The sequence below is a fragment of the Triticum dicoccoides genome, chromosome 5B (genome assembly GCF_002162155.2).
Source record: "Triticum dicoccoides isolate Atlit2015 ecotype Zavitan chromosome 5B, WEW_v2.0, whole genome shotgun sequence".
NCBI lineage: Eukaryota > Viridiplantae > Streptophyta > Magnoliopsida > Poales > Poaceae > Triticum > Triticum dicoccoides.
Window position 1 is genome coordinate 614,263,987 of NC_041389.1, and position 22,550 is coordinate 614,286,536.

General features: G+C 46.8%; 1 protein-coding gene across 1 annotated transcript; it reads right to left on the bottom strand.

The window, feature by feature from the left end:
* Window positions 1-16,208: 16,208 nt before the first annotated feature.
* On the bottom strand, window positions 16,209-20,895 carry LOC119312066 (disease resistance protein Pik-2-like). Its single transcript, XM_037587791.1, has 2 exons — window positions 19,697-20,895; window positions 16,209-18,413 (listed from the first exon to the last, which is right to left on the bottom strand). Exons 1-2 carry the CDS (start codon window positions 20,644-20,646, stop codon window positions 16,427-16,429), a joined length of 2,937 nt encoding a protein of 978 aa, XP_037443688.1. The 5' UTR covers window positions 20,647-20,895; the 3' UTR covers window positions 16,209-16,426.
* Window positions 20,896-22,550: the final 1,655 nt, after the last annotated feature.

Sequence of the window (22,550 nt, forward strand, 5' to 3'; positions counted from 1 at the left end):
TGTCCGAGACGAATGGCTCGCCAGACACCTCGGCCAAGAAAAGCCAAGAACAATGGCCGCATTAACAAGCCTCATGACCCGCTTTTGCGCGGGAGAGGACAGCTGGCTGGCAAGATGCAGTACCAGCGACCCAAGTACATCCGAAGTCAGGGATGGAAATGGGAAACCGCGACGCAGCAAGGACCAGCGCCATACCAAGGGAAACAGCCCGAGGAGCACGGCAGTCAACGCCGGATTCAAAAGCTCTCAGCAGAATCATAAAAAACTGCCCCTTAAGGATAACACGGACGAGCTATCTAAGTTAAACAAAATCTTGGACAAGATATGCCAAATCTACAGTACTCCCGGGAGGCCTGCAAACCATACCCATAGAGATTGTTGGGTCTTCAAGCAGTCCGGCAAACTCAACGCCGAACACAAGGGGCTCGACACACCAAGCGAGGACGATGACGAACCCCACAAGCAGAGCACCGGAAAACAAAAGAATTTCCCACAAGAAGTCAAAATAGTAAACTCACTTCACGTGACAAAAGGGAAAAATAGAGCGGCACCCATAGAGGTACGCGCCATACGGCCTATCCCAGAGGAGTCCCGCCACTGGTTGTTAAAACCAATCACCTTCGACCATCAGGATTACTCTAGAAGTATACGGAATGCAGGTTGGACTGCCTTGATATTAGATCCAATAATTGGTGGACTCCAATTTACACAAGTCCTAATGGACGGCGGCAGTGATCTAAACTTACTATATTAGGACACAATCCGCAAAATGGGGATAGACCCAACCAAAATTCGCCATAGCAACACTTCCTTTCAAGGGGTAACACTAGGCCCATATGCCCATTGTACGGGCTCTCTCCTGCTAGAAGTTGTGTTCGGCTCACCCGACAACTACCGGCGCGAAAGGTTAACCTTCCACATCGCCCCATTTACAAGTAGCTATCAAGCACTATTGGGACGCGAAGCTTTCGCCCGCTTTAATGCAATACCACATTATGCATCTCTTACACTTAAAATGCCCGGTCCATGCGGCATAATCTTGTTAAAGGGAAATATCGAGGGTTCCTCGAGTCCGGAAGATTGTGCGGTTGCCTTGACAGCCACACACTAAACCGGCTTCACCAACCAAAGCACTTAAACAGGTCGTCCAGACCCCAGACACGGCTAGACGAGTCCGGCGTAAACATACAAGGGATTACTAGACGCATACCCCCGTACAAGGGGCTCCGCGCATGTACAACAAGAGACAATAAAGCTCAATTTTTATTCATTTTTTATTGTACTTCGTTTATTTAATATAACGTACATTTTCGCACGATCCTTTTCAACTAAGTTCCTCTCTTTTATAGATGAACATTGTGCTACACCCGTCCAGGATACGGCACAACGGAGACACAGGCGCAGACGTGCAGTAGGGACCCGTTGCAAGGATTCTTTTCAGATTAAGACCCTGCGTAAACCTTTTTTACTGTCTCTTGTTGATACACATCCCCCGGTTTCTTGTTATAACCGAGGAGGAGGCTGACGTTTTGGCATGGGCCGCGTCAGAATTTTGCGCGTACCTGGACACTAGGGGCTTATTACCAAGGGCGTTGTTCGGCCTGTTTCCATAAAGACCGAATACCTTAGGGAGTGTTTGGCGTCTCGAGTTAGGCCTTATATGCATCAGCTCCGAATCATGTCTTTGGTCAAATGTTGGGTTTGCCCGGCTCCTGTGTTTTGCTGCCTTACGTTCCGCTCTATCGGCTAAGGCGGCACCAGGAGAACTACTGCGATTGTGCCCCAGTTCGGCCAGGAGAGCACCTCAGTAGAGAAAGCTGAAAATTGACTGTCATGATATAGCGTGAGACTGGTCAACCACTCGATGACCCGCCGAAATCTTTAGAATTCCTCCGCATTAACAAAGGGTCGTTTCCCGGTCAGGCACATACATGCCCCGAATTTGGGTGAGCGCGGTGCCCCTAGGGGCTATGTAGTAGCCCCACTATCGAACTCCTATGGCTAAGTGAAAGTGATAAAGCATTATAGTCCGGTTGCCTAGTTTGCTGCGCTATCACCTCCTTTATAGGACCAAGACGTTGGATCAAGTGTGAAAATGCGCTTTTTGCAAACACCCCCGCATTATATACATTAACGGCCGCACATGAGGTATTTTAATTCTTGAAGGCACAAGTATAAAAAGCTTTTATATATTCCATCGAAACATTGTTTCACAATAATACATGTTATTCGAACATAATATCCTTCGAGCACTGCATCTCTATTAAATGAGCGCCCTGCAGAACCTGCTGAAAATAGTGCTCGACAGGTACTCGGCTTCTGTCCGAATCTTGGGATGCAACTTCGGTGGCCTTCATCTCCGCCCAGTATGTCTTGACACGGGCGAGAGCCATCCGCACACCCTCTATGCATGCTGACCTCCTCATTGCATTGATATGCGGCACCGCACCAAGGAACTGCTGCACCAAGCCAAAATAACTCTTCGGCTCGGGCCTTTTCGGCCACAAAAGACTCACGACGTCCTTCATGGCAAGTCCGGATAACCTATTCAGCTCCACCCATTCGGCCAAACGATCGGTTAATGGAAGTGGGCACCCTGGATTATGGAACTGCGGCCAAAAAAGCTTTTCCATTTCGTGATCCTTTTGATCTCGGAAGTGTTCGGCCGCGTCCGCGGCACTTGCTGCCAAGTCCAAATAAGCATCTGCCGAACTCCATAGCCGGTCCAACTGAGCATATTTAGGATCCACGAACTTCCTCCGCAGCACAAAGGGCTTTCCAGCCGCGATATCTCCGGCCTGACGTAGCTCCTCCTTCATAGCCCTCATCGCAGAACGAGCATCCTTGGCCTCGGTAGTGGCCTTTTTCAGGTCCTCTCGCTCCGCTTGATCTTCTTTTTCAAGAAGCTTGCAGCGGTCGGCAGCATTCTTCAACTTCACGTCCGTCTCGGCCATTTCCTTCTTGCTTCGGCAGTGAGCAGCCTGTTCGGCTTTTAGCTCTTCGGCCGCCTTTAAGGCAGCCGCATCACTTTTTCTGGATTGCTCCTTGGCTTGGGCGAGCTCCGCCCGAAGGTTCTCCATGGCAGCGGCACCATCTGCATCAAGCATACATGTTGTAAGGCACGTGCACCAAGCTCCCTTACCAAGTGTCCGCGGAGAAACTGCATACCTTGTGACTCGTCAAGCCGCTTATTGACAAGCGTGATGTCGGCATCCGCCCGTCAAGTTGCCGCTTTAGTTCGGTAAATTCATCAGTCCGGCTAGCCACCAGACACTTCGCCACCTACATAGGAAGGGCGACGTATTATACCTAGGATTATGATCATCGGCGCATTGTCATTTTTGACAACGCACTGAGGCTCAGGGGCTACTATCTACACAGGGCGCATTTTATATGCGGAACTGTCAGAAGGTACATTATTTCACGTACCTTAAAACCTGTCAGTAAACTTCTGACGGCTTCGTGCAATCCGCTCTCAGCGGATGAAATCCTTTCAATCACCGTACCCATTAACGCACGGTGATCTTCTGAGATAGACGCTCGCCCGAGCAGATCCTTCAGCTCCTCCGACCATGCACCAGGCGGAGCCGGACTTGTCTGATGGCCTTTTTCGAAGGCCGGACATGGAGGGCTTTGGGGGGTCCTACGGTCGCCCTCCGCTCCTGCCGGATTCAGAGAAACTCTCCGCGACGATACCTCAGGATCGTCCGCCTCGCTAGGCGGTACGGCAGGGGGAGGCGTTCCGCTCTCCATCATCTTCGGACGAAGATCCCCTGAAGATGAGCTCCGCTAAGAAGGGCTGAGATCCGAACTACAAGGTAAAACTTCGGTTATCTTCAGAAATAAAACAGGGATGTCTCTTATTTTAAAACTCCCCTCTCTACTTACGGCTCGCTGGAGGGCTGATCTCCTTGCGGAAATAGTGCGGCCGGGGCATCTCCCGGCGTAGGACCCTCTGGCGAAGATTTCTTCCCCCGCTTTGAGGCCTTGGTCTCCGGATCTTCAGAGGCGGTCCTCTTCTCCCCTTGGATGGAGGGATTCTTGATCCCTCCTTTCTTGATAACCTCCTTCACGGAGGCAGTAGCTTCCTTGTTCCCCCCTTCGCCTTCTTCCAAAGGCGCAACCTCCAGCATCTTGGTTAACACGGGATCCGGCGTGGTCTCAGGGAGGGGGGCCGGACACCTGATCAGTTTTGCTTTCGCTATCCACTCCTATTTAAGGGATAGCTCTTTTAAGGGCAAGTTTATGATAAATAGACGGATAGCGTGTCTGGGTACAGGACTACTTACTTGAGTATCCGGGCGATTGCAGCTCAGACCTGCGTCCTCGGTCAAGTCCGGACACATTGCTTGTGATCCGAAGAATAGTTTGTACATCTCCACGGGCGTTGCACCCATAAAATGTTGGGGAGCTCGTGGTCCCTCCGGATTGAACTCCCATAGGCGGAGGGGGCGACATTTGCAGGGCAGGGTGCGACGAATCAGCATGACCTGCGCTACTACGACCAGATTGATCTCTCTCTCTCTAGGAGGTCTCGAATACGGGCCTGCAACAAGGTCACGTCCTTGGACGGCCCCCAGTCAAGCCCTTTATTGACCCATGACGCTAGCCGCGGTGGAGGACCCGAGCGAAAGGCAGGTGGCGCCACCCATTTGGTGCCTCTGGGAGCTGTGATATAAAACCACTCTTGTTGCCATAGACTGAGCTCCTCTTGAAAAGAGCCCTCGGGCCATGGAGCGTCAGCATTCTTGCTTATAACAGCCCCTCTGCACTCCACCTGCTGCCCCTTGATCATCTTCGGCTCCACTTTGAAGGTCTTGAGCCACAATCCGAAGTGAGGGGTAGTGTGGAGGAAGGCTTCGCATACGACAATGAACGATGAGATGTGGAGGATGGACTCCGGATCCAAGTCATGAAATTCTAGCCCATAATAAAACATGAGCCCCCTCACAAAGGGGTCCATCAGGAAGCCTAACCCCCGAAGGAGGTGAGGCGCGAACACCATGCTTTCAGTAGGCTTGGGAGTGGGAATAACCTGCCCTTGGGCAGGCAGCCTATGCGAAATTTCACCGGTTAGATACCTGGAGTCTCTTAGCTTTAGCACGTCTTCTTCCGTAACGGAGGAAGGCATCCACCGGCCTTGCAGGTCGGAGCCGGACATCGTCGAAGGTCCGAAGCGCCTGAATCTGGAGCTTTGGGTGTTGGAACTCGAGGCGAGGGGCGGATTCGGTTGAGACTGAAAGAAAGGAGTGGAGCCTTGGTCTCTTTATAAAGAGGTTGAATACCAAGGGCCTTCCCCGTGACCGTTCGGGACTCGCCTTCGATAGAGGAGACGTGCCAACGGGCATGACTGGGTTACCCACGCCCGTATTAATGAGAATCCCGGAATAAGGGGACACGATCTCTGCTTTGACAAGACATGCCAAGGAAACCGCCTCGCTAAACGCGCTGAGGTGGGACAGTAAAAACGATTCGAATAAAGGCTTGGTCATGGTGTGATGCCACGCTGCGGAATACGTCAGCAGATTGAATTTGTGTAAATATTATTCTCTCTACGGTGGCATGTGGAACTTATTTTGCAAAGACGGACACTATCCTTGTGTTCAAAATCTTCTATGAAGAATTCGGAGGAGGAACCCGCCTTGCAATGCCGAAGACAATATGCGCGCCGGACTCGTCGTCATTGAAGCCTGGTTCAGGGGCTACTGAGCGAGTCCTGGATTAGGGGGTGTCCGGATAGCCGGACTATGACCTTTGGCCGGACTCCTGGACTATGAAGATACAAGATTGAAGACTTCGTCCCGTGTCCGGATGAGACTTTCCTTGGCGTGGAAGGCAAGCTTGGCGATACGGATATGTAGATCTCCTACCATTGTAACCAACTCTGTGTAACCCTAACCCTCTTCGGTGTCTATATAAACCGAAGGGTTTTAGTCCGTAGGACGAATAACAATCATACCATAGGCTAGCTTCTAGGGTTTAGCCTCTCTGATCTCGTGGTAGATCTACTCTTGTACTACCCATATCATCAATATTAATCAAGCAAGAGTAGGGTTTTACCTCCATCGAGAGGGCCCGAACCTGGGTAAAAACATCGTGTCCCTTGTCTCATGTTACCATCCGCCTAGACGCACAGTTTGGGACCCCCTACCCGAGATCCGCCGATTTTGACACCGACATAACCCTACATAAATTAAAGAGCATATGCACATCAATTTCATTAGACATACTAAACTTTTCTCCAAAAAAACTGTCTTTTTTCTTCAGATCAAGAAAACCCTAAATCGTTTAAATAGCAGGTGCACATCAATTTCATATACAGAAGGGCCTAAACCAGCAGCATCTGACAACTTCTTCCACTATGCTGTCAAAATCATGAACTAAACCCTAGCCCCCAAATCAAATCCCTTGAAAACCCTAACTGACAGGCCTAATGCAGACAAAAAGGCAAGATTTGCAAGGCAATGTTGGGGCGCACTGACCTGATCGTTGCCGCTGGTCCAGTTGTTCAGAACATGCCGACAATCGTCGCCCGCACCGTCGTGGTCGCCCAAATCGCCATCGTGTGGTCAGAGCGAGAAGACAGGGGAGCGCGAGGTGAAAAGGTGAAGCGGAGCCATCGAGGTAGGGCGGGGGTGGATTAGACCGTCTTCTCCAACTATTGCCGATGTGGCAACCCCCTCAATTAAAGTGCTCAACTGCCCAAGCCACGTACGCAAAACCGGGAGGGCAAACCCACCAAACTAGCCTCAAGGGCTGATTTGTGTGGTAATTGACAATCTGGGGGATTAAGAGTCCGGTTTTGCGGTTCGGGGGTGATGTGTTCGAAATCGGACAGTTCAGGGGGGGGGGGGTACTTGGACTTCTTTTGTGGAATTTTTGGAGTCAGTTTACTTACCGTATCACGTACCTCTTCCTTCTTAGGGTTCTGGAGTTTTCTGGAAGGTCTCTCTTATGTATTCCTCTGGTGTCATAGTTTGAATAATGATAGTTTCAACATTAATAGGTGTACCTCAGATATAATGCTTAATTCTTGTCCATTGACCACCTTTGGATTAGTGCCCTTGGCGTTATTGATCTTAATAGCTCCAGAGCGATAAACTCCCTCGATGATATATGGCCCTTCCCATTTAGAGAGTTCCCGCAAAAAATCTAAAACGAGAATTGTACAATAGGACATACTCACCCACTTTGAATTCCTATTTTTGGATTCTTTTATCATTCCATCTTTTAACTTTTTCTTTAGACCATTTGACATTTTCATAAGCTTGGATTCTCCATTCTCAGTTCGAAGGTTACCTCGTAACCACCACATGGATCGGCTTACCATTATGGACATCACACGATCACCTCAGGATCAATCAAGCTTGGTATTAACAATACCATAGTTATCATCACATGATCACAAGGAGCTCGATCTTTACCCGCGGTCGTCACATGACACCATAAAGATCAATCAACTTCGATATCAAGGATACCATTGTGATTCTCTCATGATTAGATAAAGATCAACCAACTTCTTTCCTCATCAAACCGGGTTTTTTTTATTAGTCAAGTTATTATTACTGTTGACCCATAGTGTGACCTACTACGAACTGCGCCCATATCCGCGGGCGCGAGTATTGATAGATTATACACTCTACAGAGGTTAGCACACTATACCCACACCATAGAACCCATGGCCTCGTGCTCCCATACGGGTGGACCAACGGCATTCCGACAAAACCAATCTATTGCATGACACTCTCCTGACCACTCTGACCAACTCCCCTTTGGGCTAAGTCATGGGTGGCCCCGGATGCCACTCTGGACATCTGCCACCTTCGTGGCCGGCCACTGTTGTGGCAAAACAAAAACGGTCCCAAATGGGGAGAATAGTATACCATACAACTTGGGCACAAAAGGCTTATGGCCGCCTACCTGATTAGGGTAGCGCGCGCACATAACCTTCCCTAGTTGGAGGCACCGACGAGATGCATAACAATAGAACGAATTAGGGCCCCCCATAAGGGAAGTGTGGTTGCACTGGTCAGCTCGATTCGATGGCACTATGACTCAGCCAACATATGTTCAAGTTTGATTAATGTCCGGTTAAACTTGAATGATGATGATCTGAGTCATAACAAACTAACATGATGAAATAACAATGCACAAGAGCATGATATCAACATGAACATGGATGGTCAACATAACCATTTAACATATGAATCTTATCAACCATATATATTCTACTGATGCAAATGAGCATGACAATATGAATGAGCATGAATATCACAAGTACTTTCATAACAGACGATGATGGGCATAACATTATCACTAGTACGAAATAAATACATGAATAAAAAATGAAAATAACATTAGTAAGTAATCATTTAACCAACACTAGATGCAAATGATCATGGCATAAATATGAGCATGGATTCACAAGCATATATGGCATTCATAAAAATATTAACATGCACAAAACATTTAATATTCAAGTGGAAAACCATGGCTACGCAAGGCCATCATGCAAGTGGTTGTCGTGGCTTGCCTGCGGATGAAGGGTCCATCAGGGAGAAGTGTAATGAACTCACGAAAAGATTCACCGGAAAAGTTTCCCTCTCAGCAGGGCTGATTAGAGGGCAAGGGCAAAATGGTCATTTTCAGAATGTTAGAACATTGTGGAAATGGTACATCCGTAACGGGCTTGACGAACAGAGAATGTGGGCTTTTGAATCAACTGAATCGGAGTTATGGTTGCGGAGATATGGCCGTTCGTTCGTTGGGCAGGAAATCAAGTAAAATCTATTTGTTTCTGCTCTTAACGGATGAATGTTCACAAAATAGAGGTTTCGGCCACAGTAAACACACTTCCGAGGAATAGGCCTTCCGCAAATAGAAATCACTAGCAAAAGGGCCCGTGCGTTGCAACGGGAGAAAACACCAATTACCGTACAAACCCAGGGTGACGTTTAGTTCACACATCTTCTTCCTCACCCAATCTAAATTTGCCACTACCATTGATGGATCAACTGGCTCAAACCAATATTTTAAATAGTGAGCTATGGAAAAATAGCTATGGGCCTCCAAACCAACTATAGCGGGCTATAGCGGGCTATTTGTAAAGGCTGCCATTTTGCGGCACCCTGCTGAAAAAGCTATATAGCAGGCTATAGCGGAGCTACAGCTGGCTATTTAAAACTATGGCTCAAACACATGGCACTCTAAATTTTTGCAACAACATTGATACGGGTTTGTAAGGTAATTGGTGTTTTCTCCCGTTGCAACGCACGGGCCGTTTTGCTAGTTGATACTCAAATGTCTTGAGACAGCTTCAATCTAGACGAACTATTTTAGTGAGTTTTATTTTGCGTCCAGTGAGCAGTAACAACTATGCGAAAAGTGTCTTACTGGGCCTTGGCGGCTAGGTGCTACGCTCGAAATCCACATCCTTGATCCATCGTTTGTTGGGCATGCCTCGACGTAGGTTTAGAACTTGTGTATTCGAGAATTTAGAGAAACCACATCTAGTTCCCACTTATACTAAACTTAAGAATACAGTCTTTAATTAGACCATACCACATGGCACGTATTGCATCATGCATGTCACATCTTTTTAATTAGCCCACCACTTAGCACGTACTGTATATGCAACATGCATGCATGATGTGTCATGAATCCATTCTCTGATCGGTCGGGAAAGAATCCATTCAGAAGCCAGCTTCCACGTAGGAGCAAATGCATCTAGCTCAGCTTGTTGCAGCCTTTACACATAGCAAGTTCGAGATACAACAGGGTAGCATTTTTTATCTATTTTTGTTGGCCCAGCGGGGGACGTCACATGGGCCGGCTTCATTGGCGGTTGAGGCCCAAGTGGGCTGTTTGCGGACGAATTTTAGACGCCAATTGTTTTTCACCTGGGCTACGGGTAATTAGTACCACCTCGTGTATATATAAGACATTTAACGTAGGATTAGATGCGGGACGAAATCAAAAATATCACATTGCTTTATTAGTAGGTATAGATATAGATATAGAGGTATAGATATAGATATAGAGGTATAGATATAGAGGTATAGATATAGATATAGATATAGATATAGATATAGATATCCTCAGCCGAAGCAGAAGCAAACTAAGGTTTCCGTCGTGCGAAAACGTATTCTCGTGAATGCGCTTCTACTTACGATGACTGGACCTGGGTCGCGGTCGATGACAGGCGGGTCCCACCGTGCTTTCTCTCCTCCTGGCTCCCTTCTTCTTCCGCCCGACAGCACAGGGGAGGGACGAGGCCGGCCGGCCCCGACGAAGATTTCGGGTGGTTCCGGTCACCGTTCTCGCCGACCGGCATACCGGAGAGCTCGGCGCGTCGAGCCGCACCCATCTACGGGTAGGGAGGACCTCGAGAAGGACGGGCTCGAGCGCACCTACGGCCGTGGTGGACTGCGGCTTCGGTGGGAGTTGGGCACGGCGCTCCGGTCATGGGGACGGCGCTGAGGGGTACTGGGGAGGCTAGAAGAGGTCTGGAAGGATTTCTGGTGGGGTAAATAGGGCGGGAGAAGCTCAACATTGAGCCAATTTAGGCGAGCCGAGGCGGCAGCCATGGCGATAGAGGGAGGCGAGGAGAGGCTCTGGAGCTCGGAGGAGATCTCTGGGAGGCTGGCGGGAGGGTGGAGAGGAGCTTGGTGAGTTCGGGGGACCTCTGGGTCAACTTAAATAGCCGGGCCGGGGTGCTCTCGCCGGAAGCCGCCGCGGGCACGAGGACGAAGCTCTGGCGCGACTGCGGACGCGTGAGCTTGCGGGAGCGCTTGGACGGTGACTTTCCAGAGGAGCGCCATAGGGGCAGAGGAGCAGACGCGGGATGGAGGAAGTCCGGTCGGCCACCACGGCCGAACAAAGCCGCGGGCAGGGCTGCCGGAGCGTGAGGACAAAGAAAGAGGTGTGGGCCTGTGCAGGGAAGTGAGTTCGTGGCCACGGAGAAGCTCCTGGACAAGGTTAGATGTCGAGAACGTGAGGTAACGGACGAAGACAGGGGCCCCATTCGCCAGAGCGCGCGGACGGGCATGCCAGTGCTGTAGTCACCGCGTGAACGCGGCGAGGTAGCATTCTCTGGTCGGCCCGACCATGTCTTATCGAATGGTCATTCAACATAGAGTGCCACGGAGAAAAGGAACAAGAATAGGGGCTCAATAATAGACCACAGCTTGCTGGAAGACAAATGCACATCAAGGTGTTTGTGGTGTACTGGGGAAGATGAACTAGGGGATAGATGTTTATCTTTTTCTGAGGGTTATCAATCACAAAGATGACTCACTATGCAAATTTTCAGCTCAAATGGAGGTGTCAAGCTAGCACTTGCTTCACAATGTATCCCACTGGACAGAAATACAAAAGTTGAAGCTGTGCTCAAATGGTTGATTGGATTGAGCTCAAATTTGGAGGATGGTGATAATTTGGGCATATGAAGACACTATAAAAATTTCATACCATTATGATTATTAAAAATGGTACTTGCTTCACAATGCTTAACTCTGGACAGAATCTTCAAAAAATCTAGAGAAATATTGGATCAATGAAATGAGCCTAAATTTGGTGGAGAGAATTTATATGGGTCAGAGCATGTCTTGGTAATTTTTCAGCAATTATGAAGCAATATAAAATATAGTTGCGTCACAATTCGAAAACCTGACCAGAAACAAAGAATGGATGGTGTACTCACCATGAGTATGGAATCTTGAATATTTTTACATATCCAAGGTTCATAGGGTCCAAAAATAATTTTTAGAATTTTTGGGAATTTTGGGAATGACAGAAATATAGGTTGCTTCACAACCTAGAGCAAAAAAGAATTATTCCTTTAATAGAAAAAGAATTTGAGTTTGAGCTAAGATGGAAATGACATGGTATTGGGATGGATGTGAGGATGATAAGACACTTGGGAGAGGAATCAAGGATGATCTTCCAAGGTTTCAAGACCACCTAGCCACAGAAAAAGAATTCCAGATCAAAATTCAAATAAATCCAAAAGGAAAAGAAAGGGCCAAAATCCAGGATGTTACAGCTGGCTTAGGTCAAACTACTTGTTACCTTAGGTCATAATCTCTAATATTTAACCCCATGAAACTTATGTGAGCTGGCTTTTCATGGAAGCAGCTAAGGACCATCCAATGGTATAAACATGATCTTTGTCAGCCGTGACAGACCTTTCTGCGTCAAAAAGATTAGTGTGTTATACTACTCTCTTGCAAGAAGAAAAAAAAGTTTAGATGTTGTCGGGTTTTTCAGGCAATACTTATAACAAGATAACATAGTTTTGTTATGGAATAACAAAATATGCCGCAATAAATGTTTGTCCTCCATCTATCTATTGGGCATATCCGGTTGTTACTATATTCCATATTTATTTGATTTCAAAATTACCTGTACAAGCCGTAAAGCTTGCATCGACCTTAAAAGTTATCTTGGATTGTTACATGTTGTATTAATATGTTTGAGGAATTTCATCATATTTTTGACATCTAGATTAAGTATCATGTGTTGGAGCGGCGAGTGAAGCTAGAAAAGAATGACTATGTCTCTTTCATATAATGTGTTTTAACTGAATTGTATTTGTTTGTTGTGATCAGCTAGGTTGAAAGAAGTAATCAGACTGACATAAGAGTCCCTGGAGGTTGTGATCTATCCCAGCACGAGAAGGGCCATGAGCAGGAAGCACTAATGGAGGCAAAGGCAGAGCTTTTCTGTCGTGCACCATCAAAGATGTGATAGAGTGCCTCCTAAAAGAAGTCTTTATAACTGAGTGCGACGTCTGCAACAAGAGTTTGTAAACCTCACAGCTCTGCAAATGGAGCTCACAAGTCGAGTCCTCCTGCTTATTTTGTTGTCAGTGTGGTGTCGCTCAAAATGCTTTTACAGAAGGAGCACAGGAACTCCATGTTTGGACTTATCCTAAGCTTGTTGATTGGTGATCATCTCAGTACTTGCTTGTCATGTACAAAAAAAGATTCTCTCATATTATGTATCACTTGATAGCTACTCCCTCCGTTCCGAATTACTTGTCGCTGGTATGGATGTATCTAGATGTATTTTAATTCTAGGTACATCCATTTCTGCGACGAGTAATTTAGAACGGAGGGAGTATGTATGATGGTCCAGTTTGACACACACCTTTAGTTCTGCTTGAAGATGATGGATTGATTTTTTTCATGTGCTCAAATATCTTGATGGAGTACTTTTTAGCGACCAACATGTTCAGCTTCTTGCATAATTAGCGACGTTGTAGAAGTCACTAATGTACTTAAATACGCATGGATTTCATGCAATACACGTGTTTAAAGATTTTATACGACTAAGAGAAGGGGCATCAACGTTGTGGAAGATTGAAAATAAACGTATTTTATGAAGACTTGACGTGGTTACTGCGAAGTCCTATTTCATATCCGACTTTTAGCAGGGGTGTTTTGCAAGATGTACACTCAAGTGGCATGTCATCTCTCCCCTTGAATCTGTGCCATCTACCACCAATCCAACGGTCCAGGTTACTATTTTCTATTTTTGCACCAGAGGATCAGATTTTATTGTAGTCACTCCCAAGCTAGTAAGCTTAGCTATGAGAAGATGCTGGAAATGGTTTTTTCTGTGGGCACTGTAGCAACTCGCTACTGTAGTAGCCGCTGTATCGCCTTGTGTAATATTAAGCCAGTAAGAGATTAGAGTTAAGTGAATCAGCTCTAACATTTCGGTATGTGGAGTTTGAGTGATCCAACACCAATAAGCTTATAGTGTACAATATGAGCTGTATATTAATAAAGCTTCACTGTGCTGGTTCGTGCGCAGGGGCGGATCTACACCCCAGGCCCCCAGGGCCCAGGCCCGGGGCGTGGGTTTTTTCATTAGCTATTACCATGCTATGTTTTTCATATGGGCCCGGGGCCTAACCCACGACATAACCAAGGCCCAGACGCGCGGCTTCCTCAGCCACGACCTAGGCACCTCAGTTCGCACGCACGCACGTGAGTCAGGAGCGGAGCGACCGCGACAGCCGCCTCCCCTCTTGTGCGCCGCGCGGCTGCCGGGCCGCCGGCGACTTCCCCGACGCCCCGTCCAGTCCCACTGCCTCGCCCCTTGCCGCACTTCTCCACGATATAGCCCAGGGCCGTCTTTCTTCTTCAATGCCCTGCTCGTCTGCTCCCCGCTGCTCAGGACTCTGGACTGCCGGTCTGCCACTGCTGCTATAGACGGGCGGCGGCGCCGTTCTACTCTGGCCACTGCCTGAATCCGGACTCCCCGTCTCCGTGCTGTCGCTCTATTCTCTGCCCCACTCCGGACTACGATTTAATTGATATATAGCCCCTGTGTATGTATGTACGAAGAAAGTTTACCTAAACCTTGAACCATCTATTCAGTCATCGTTCCTGCCTAATTCTATATGTATTATCGATTTGAAACTGAAGCATTTTTATGTCAACTCATTTCATATCGCAGAAATAGAAGATGAAGACATATTTTTCATCGTTGTCGGCAAGTATTCCCGATGATGATATTTTATATCGCTTTCAAGCCTATATGGATCGCAGAGGGCTTTTACTTCCTCATAGAGGTAAGTTTTTAGATTTTAATTAACCATTATTATGTCATTATGTTTATGTTTTTTCTTATGAGATTACACTTTGATCTCTTGAAGATGCTGCTTCTTCTTCTGCAGTTGATCATGTTATAGGAGGCACAGATGAAATAAACAACTAATTTCATACTCTTTTATATCCCGTATTATTTCTAGTTTTATCACGTTTTGTCTCTTGTGTTGGATTGTTATAAGCACTAAGATTATATTCTAGATTGATTGAACACTTGAGATTTATTTTGTTTGTATTCCATGTGATCTTTTTTTAATTGTCATGATGTGTTTTTGGGTAGTTATAAGTGCCAAAAAATTTCCTTGTTGCCAAAAAATATTTTTGGGCCCGGGTTTTGCTTCAATCCTGGCTCCGTCACTGTTCGTGCGTGTGTGTGTGTGTGACACTGACACAAATCAAGAGCGAGAAAGGGGAGATGTCTGTAGCAGCCAAAAGAGAAGAGGACTCAGAGAATCGAGTAAATAGCATAAAACTAGTATAATTGGATTAGGATTCTAGAAAACTACTGGATTTTAAATTTTCGCTGATACCTACCAAAATGGAGGTTGGCTGTTTCAAAAAACTTAAATCACCCGTTGCTAACATTTTAAACCGGTTTATGACAGATCGAGCCCGCTCCTAAACAATCCGTTATCTTATATGTGGGACCCACGTGTAAGCTATTTCTTCTTCCTTCTATCTTTTCTTCTCTCCCTCTACTCCAGCCACGGGCGTCGCCACCGGAGCAGCAGCACGGTCGGCAAGGCAAGGAGTGCTCGACGGCGGCCGGAAACGAGAAGCAGCAGGGTCGGGCAAGGACAGCAGCGACGCGCAGCCCGCAGCAAGCAGCAGCAGGCCGACAAGAAAAGGAGCAACAACAGCGGCGGCCGGCAAAGAGCGCCCCCGAGCTGGGCAAGGCCATCTGCGTGCCCGAGCTAGGCTACAACCTCTCTTTCGCGCCGCCGTCGTCCAAGTAAAGGAGCAGCAGCAGCGACTACCTCACCGGGCACAGGAGCCGCCGCGCAGGTGTCCAAGATCCTGGGCATGGCTCATGCGTGGGTTGGCACGTTTGCCGGACGCCTCTGCCACCACGGGGCCTGCACGGAGCTGCAGTAGCGTTGGCCGTGTGGGTTCTTCGGCCTGGCCCGCGACCTGGCCGCCGACGAGCCACCGGTGCTGTTGCTCAGGGCGGGCGGGCGGGGCTTCTCAGGGACCCGATTGCTTTTTTTTCAAAAACATATAGGGACCCGATTGCTTTTTTTTAACTTACAAGGGTTATTCTGTAAGAGGACATATATTTGTAAACTTACATGAGATTTTTGATATTGGAATATGAGGAAGAGGCACTGGCATGCGGGCCGCATATGTCAGTTAACGGTCAAACTATCAGTTCTCTTACATGCGGGCCCTAACTATCATAATTGCGATAAACCGTAAAGCAACAAATAATCTGGGTTTTTTTTTTTGAAACAGCCGACCACGACTTTGGTAGGTATCAGCTAAAAATAAAAATTTAGTAGTTTTTTGAAACCCTGGCCCAAATTGTAGTAGTTTTATGCTATTTACTTAAGAGAATCAGCTCCAACAGGGAGTGCGAAAACATTGGCAAAAAAAAGGGCAACACACACAGCGCTGAAACAAATTAAATTAGGTTCCAGTTCACCAATACAACAATTTGGCAAATTTTGAACAAAAAAAGAGAAGGAAACTCACACCAAAATGTAACCGAATATGCAATGCATAAAGGCAACATCTCCACTGACGCCTCATGATACAGCAAGGTCGGATGATTCAGTAAGACAGAAGAAACACCATAGCACGTCGACGCTTCAGTTCATCACACTATTCTCCTTGATGTCTAGGACATAGTTACTTTTTGCTGCCTCTTTTGCTTCTTTCAGGTCATTTATTATCGACTGGGTCGTGCTACCTGCTTCTCCATCAACTGTCAAGATCACGTCATGGAGACTTTTAAGTTTCTCCACGCCATGAAGACCTTCCAACAATTTGAAACACAATGCAAGCCTTTCGAGCCCCGGCATCGACCCTTCTGAGAAGTTCAGTGATGGGAGAATGGGTGTGAAGATGCGGAACAACTTGAGATTAGCAAACCCTCCAGGTGGAAAAAAGATCTCACCGCCATAATCAGATTTGTTCTTGTGAAGAATGGCTGCAATATCAGGATCGTGTTTTGTTGCATGTACTGAAAAGGTGAGAGAAAATAATGTCTTCAAGTCCCTAAGGCACTCCAGATTTTCTGGTCCCAGAAGTGTTGCTGAAAGGGTTAACTTGACAATGTCCCTGAGTTTAGTGATCCATGATGGGAAGTTACACAACTTGCCGGACAGCTCTAGAGCATTCAGGTATACTGGAGGCGTCGACATTTTGCCCAGTTTATCATGGAACTCAGATGACTCATCATCAATCACAAGAGTTTTAAGAGAATAACCGCCAAGGTACTGGATAGAGGAGAGCAAATCATCATGGTCAGACTTGTGAAGCTTGTAAATGGCCAACTTCTTCAGCCCAGTTAGTTCATGGAGGTTTGATACGGCAGTCGATTCTTCAGTGATCTCAATCCCAGAAAGTACGCGCAGGGTTTTCATTGCTCCCTTCTTCATCTCTTTAGGCAACTTCAAGGCTTTCCGTGTTCTCTTATCTCCTCCAAGTATATTGCTGATTCGTTCCAGCAGAACTACAGTTTTAGGCAGTTCTTCAACTTCCGTCTGCCTTATGTCCAGTGTTTCCAAATACTTGAGACCCCCGATGTTCGGTGGTAGTACGCTGATGTCTGTTCCTCGGAGGCTCAGGTACTTGAGAAGAGTCATTTTACAGATGTCCGAGACACTGGCATGCTTTGCCTTGAAACCGCTGCAACCTTCGAGGTCTAGTACTTGCACTATTCCAGTCTTGAATGATTTAAACCGCTGTTGCTCTAGGCTCCCAAACAAAGTTAGTGATCGGACATGAGACAAGTTCATTCCATATGCTTTCCTTGCATGTTTGGAGTCACTACTGTGGAGCGACATCCTGCGGACTTTGCTGCTACGAGTTGGTATGGACCACTGGCCACCAACCACAGTAACGAAATTCTCTTCGGCTGCCTTGGTTATAATGTACTCAAGGACCATGTCATGGACTTGACAGCTCTTCACCTTGCCATCGGTGCTGTTCTGTACAGGCCGTATTATCTGCCTTTTAATAAGCTGATTAAAGCACGTCTCTGCAACATCATCCACACTCAGCCCTTGCTTCTCGCTGACAAAGCCCTCCGCTATCCACCTCCTGATTAGCCGCTTCTTGCTGATACTGCGACCCTTTGGAAAGATGCTAAAATACAGAGAGCAAGTCTTGAGATCACTAGGCAAAGCACTGTAGCAGTAATTGATTATCCTCATAAATTCCTCTGGTTTATGGCATACTTGTTCATCTGGAAACAAAGCCTCGCAAACTTTATTCCATTCCTCTCGCTTCATGAGCTTGTTGGATGCCATGAGACCAGCCATGGTAACTATGGGTAATGGCAGGCCACCACACATCTTCCAGACTCTGGGTGGAACTTGATCGCTCTGGCTTGTCTTACTGCTTTGAGCATCCCTGCACTCGGACAAACTTGTGTTAAACAAGTGCTCGGCATATTTCACAGAAAGAGGATCCATCTGATGAAAGTGATCATGGTCCAAGTGTGAAGTCTTTGCAACAGCTTCAAATCGTGTGGTCACAATTATTCTGCTATTTTCATCATTTTCTGGCAAGCAGTTCAAGATTGTCTGCCACATAGATGATGACCAGACGTCGTCAATTAACAGTAAGTACCTGGCAATTATAAGACACCAATTATAAAATAAGAAAGCATGTGTGAGTTGGATCAACATGCACTCTTCTATCATGTGTACTGTTGAAGTGTATATGTGGATTGCCTAGCCCTTTTCATTAGTTCGGACTTCTGGTTGCATTGGCTAGGGCATGAAGCTTAACATGGTATCAGGGCCTTTCTCTTGCATAAACAATCTAGTGTACATGGTCTTATGCAGTAGCAAAGAAAAAGACAATGCACTCATGTTTTCGAAACAGCTAGACAAAAAAATGCACAACATGGCAGTTTTGAGCAAAGAAGAGAAATGATCAAATATATACTACTCCATTCACAATTAAAAGATGTTTTGGATATCTCACTATGGACTCATATGGACTGAAAGGAGTGAACAAGGACACTAAAATGCGTCTATATACCTCCGAATCAGAAAAACATTAAAACATCTTATATTGTGAACGGAGGGAGTAGGTCAAACCACAACCTTATCCACAATTCCTTAGTGAGATTTTTACAAGCATAGTTACAAATAGTGATTTGAAATACATTTCCTGATACTAAAAGCCTGTATGTACATTGTTTTACTGAAGCATATTGTTTTTGGTTATATAGACATCAACAGCAGTTCAACAAGACAAATATCTGTGGAAAAAACAATATGGATTTGATCTCCCTCCAACATAATTTCATTGTATAGCAAGCATGCTCTGAACTGCTCGAGCTGCTAATTCTATGAATCAAACTAGTGGGCAAAAACGACCTGCAACATTTATCTAGCAGAACCTAAATGTAATTGTGCAGATTCTAATATATACTTGTCTAACATAGTTATTAGAAATGCAACCTATTTGTGTACTTAAGTTAAAATTTTGACTTTGTGCATTTCAATATAATTGGAAAATTCATGGATGTGCAATATATGCACTTGCACAATTCGAGCAAAACTATTGCTATTTGTGTACTGTGCAGAATAGGCAAGAGAAGTCTTCAATATTTTCAATATATAAGCTATCAATGCACGGGCACTAAAGAAAAATTAAAGATGCACATGCTTATTTATGTAGCTGAAAGATGAAATGTATTTGCATGATTTTTGCAAGTGTACATGTTATAGCATGTTTTATGCCAATGATTTTCAACGTGTACAAAATGCATTTTTGGAAGAGAAATGTTTCTCTCCAACACAAGGATTCAACTCGAGGTACAACTAAGTGGCAAAAACAAATTGCATTATCCATTTATAGCACAAATGGAACCAATAACATTCATGCACTGTAATTGATACCTATTTTTCCTGAGGTGTTTCAAGAGATCATCTATTATCAGTTGGCGCTCCTTGCCCGAGGCTTTACCATCCTTATCTTGATTGCGGCAATACAGCCGGAATTGGCTCAGCCTGCTGAGCATCCGGGGGGGAGCCGCTGCTGCTGGATTCTTCTTCTCCGAGGTGTTTACGGTACTATTCTGGACTTGCTGATCCTTCACTTGCATCTTGACTTGCCTCAGTATCTCACGGAGAACTACATCAGGGTCAGTGTGATGTGACACGGTGACCATTGCCCGACACGTGAAATGAACCCCGCAGCTCCGGTACAGTGCCATGGCGGCCGTGGTTTTTCCCACGCCGCCAAATCCGTATATGGATATAACACTCCGCTTCTTCTCTGGAGATTTAATCCACTTCTCAAGCTCTGCTATGTCCACCCCAACTGGCCTCTGGATGCCGATAAGTCGACGGGTTATCTCCTGGTGCTCGGCAGTGGTATACCCATCCAAACCACTCTTCCCGCTGCCGGGATTCGGGTCGCGGACGCCATACCTGCCGCGGCGCTCGCCCACATGCTGCGCCCGCTGCTTGAGATCGGCGATCTGGGCAGCTATGCTTCTCCGGCGACTTAATGTCCAGATCTCGTAGAGGAACCCGCGGGCCTTGGAACGCCAGTCGTCGCGCTGGGGATCAGGTCGGAGGCCGTTGGTGAAGTCGTCGACGCAGTCCTCAATGTCGTAGGAGACATCGCGGACCTGCTTCATCCAGTCCTTGGTCTGGTCGTCGTGGTCGTCGGTGCTGTTGCCGAGGTTGCTGAGGAAGGCCTGCATGCTCGCGAGCTCGTCGTTGATGAACTGGATGTCGCTGCGGACGCCGCGGGCCAAGGCGTACTGCTCCGCCAGAAGGCTCCCGAGCTTGGTCAGCAGGGACTTGATGGTGGCCTCCGAGGCGCCTACCGCCAACTCCATGGTGAGCGCTGAGCGGAGCGGCGGCTCAGATCCAATCCAAGCCTCACGAGGGCCGCCGACGGCGCGACGACGACGGAGGAGAGAGGTCAGCAGGGAGAGGCGCCGGTGAGGTAGGGCCGTAGGGGTGGGGTGGAGCGAGGAGCCGGCCGCGAATGGGGTTGGTTGGTGATGGGGGGAGGTTGACCAGCGAGATCTCTTCTGAGGGGGTGAGCCGACGACCGAGAAGGGAAGTGAAGGTGATCTTCCAGGAGGAAGTGGATCCTCTAAGAGCCAGTGGAACGTGTAAATTTGAACGTGTATATCTATATACACGTCCATATACACCTTGCTAAATTATACACCTCCCAGTTTTTCAGTGGAACGTGTATATTTCAACGACTATATTTTCAAACGGCTATATTTCCAACGGCTATATTTTCAACGGCCATATTTCCGATCTATATAAACCACCCCTACCACCTCTCTTCCAGCACACTTCTACCTGTGACTTCTCTTCTCACCTAGATTTCTCTATCGTTTGTCACGCAACACAATGAACACATCCACTTGGGACATGAGTTCTTCGTCATCTTCATCTGGCGACGATGAACTCATACTTGCAGCATTCGCCAAGCGCGAGGAGGAAGAGAGGAAGAACGCTCGACGCCATGGCGGTTCCAAGCATGGACGTCAGTCAATCGATCGAGGAAGAGATGCCGGATTTCTTCTTCTGTGGGACGACTACTTCAAAGAAGTTCCTCGCTTTCCCGAACATTTGTTTCGACGAAGGTTCGTAATTAGTACACTTCTCTGCTTTGGTTCTTTTTTCATTTTCCTGTCTCATTTAATTTTTATGCACAGATTTAGGATGTCGCGTACTTTGTTCAACCGCATAGCTGATGGTATACTTGAGCATGACTATGATGATTATTTTACGCAAAAAAGAAGTGCTTCTGGAGCTCTTGGGTTACCGCATATTCAGGTCTTTTCTCATGTTCAAGAGCACCAGTGGGTATCGATGTAGCATCAGTACGTACCGAGGATACATCAGCCGGATCATTGGTGGCTGTGCCCGGACTTGCATCAATGGTCTTCTTTTGTTTCTTAAGAGAAGTTTCAACTTCTCTTGTCTGCCACTTTGGATACTTCGAAAACTCTACATAACAATGCATCAGTGTGAAAGGCTTCTTTTTTTTAAGATCCATTTCCTTGAACAAAATGTGTGCATCGTTTGTCTGCACATATAAATATGTTGTTAAAATAAGCACAACACATATAGAATATTGCACATCACATATAGAATTACAAGAAAGGGCGCATACCTTTTCTTGTATAGTCCTTCCACTTTCTTGCCTATGTAAAATCTGCTGAAGGCAACCACAAAATTTAGAGGTCTCTCTGTTAATCGTTGTGTAACGGCAATTGATTGCATTAGCATTACGCTCCGGTCATGATGATTCCTTGTGTGTGTTGTAGTACTCTGAAATTCTATCCCAATAAGCATCCCGATTTTTATCTGTCCCAACAATATCCAAACTTGTATTTGCCCATGCTGCTATGAGAACCTTGTCCTCATCACTAGACCAATTTTTGCCTTTGTTGGATTTTCCTTTCTCTGTTATTGCAGAACAATGCTGAGTTGATGGAGTTGCCTGCTCTTCAATTGAACTATCTGGTTGTGTTTGTGTGTAACCAAAACCAATGATGTCCAAGAAGCTTTCGTCACCGTCCATCTGCAAGCAACCAATGCACAGCTTCAGGGATTTAGAGAAAAGATTCAGTGGTTCATTTGCATGTCTCTCCCCTGCTTCCTCTCCCCGCACTCCTCCGCCCGCATCCCCGCACTCCTCCGCCCGCACCCCGCACTCCTCCGCCCGCATCCCGCACCCCGCCGGCCGCATCTCGCACCACGCCGCCGCCCGCAT

Coding starts and splice junctions, on each gene's coding strand:
- LOC119312066 (XM_037587791.1), bottom strand. CDS start 20,646: ATGGAGTTGGCGGTAGGCGCCTCGGAGGCCACCATCAAGTCCCTGCTG. Junction 18,414..19,696: donor AAACACCTCAGGAAAAATAG/GTATCAATTACA, acceptor TATAATTGCCAG/GTACTTACTGTTAATTGACG.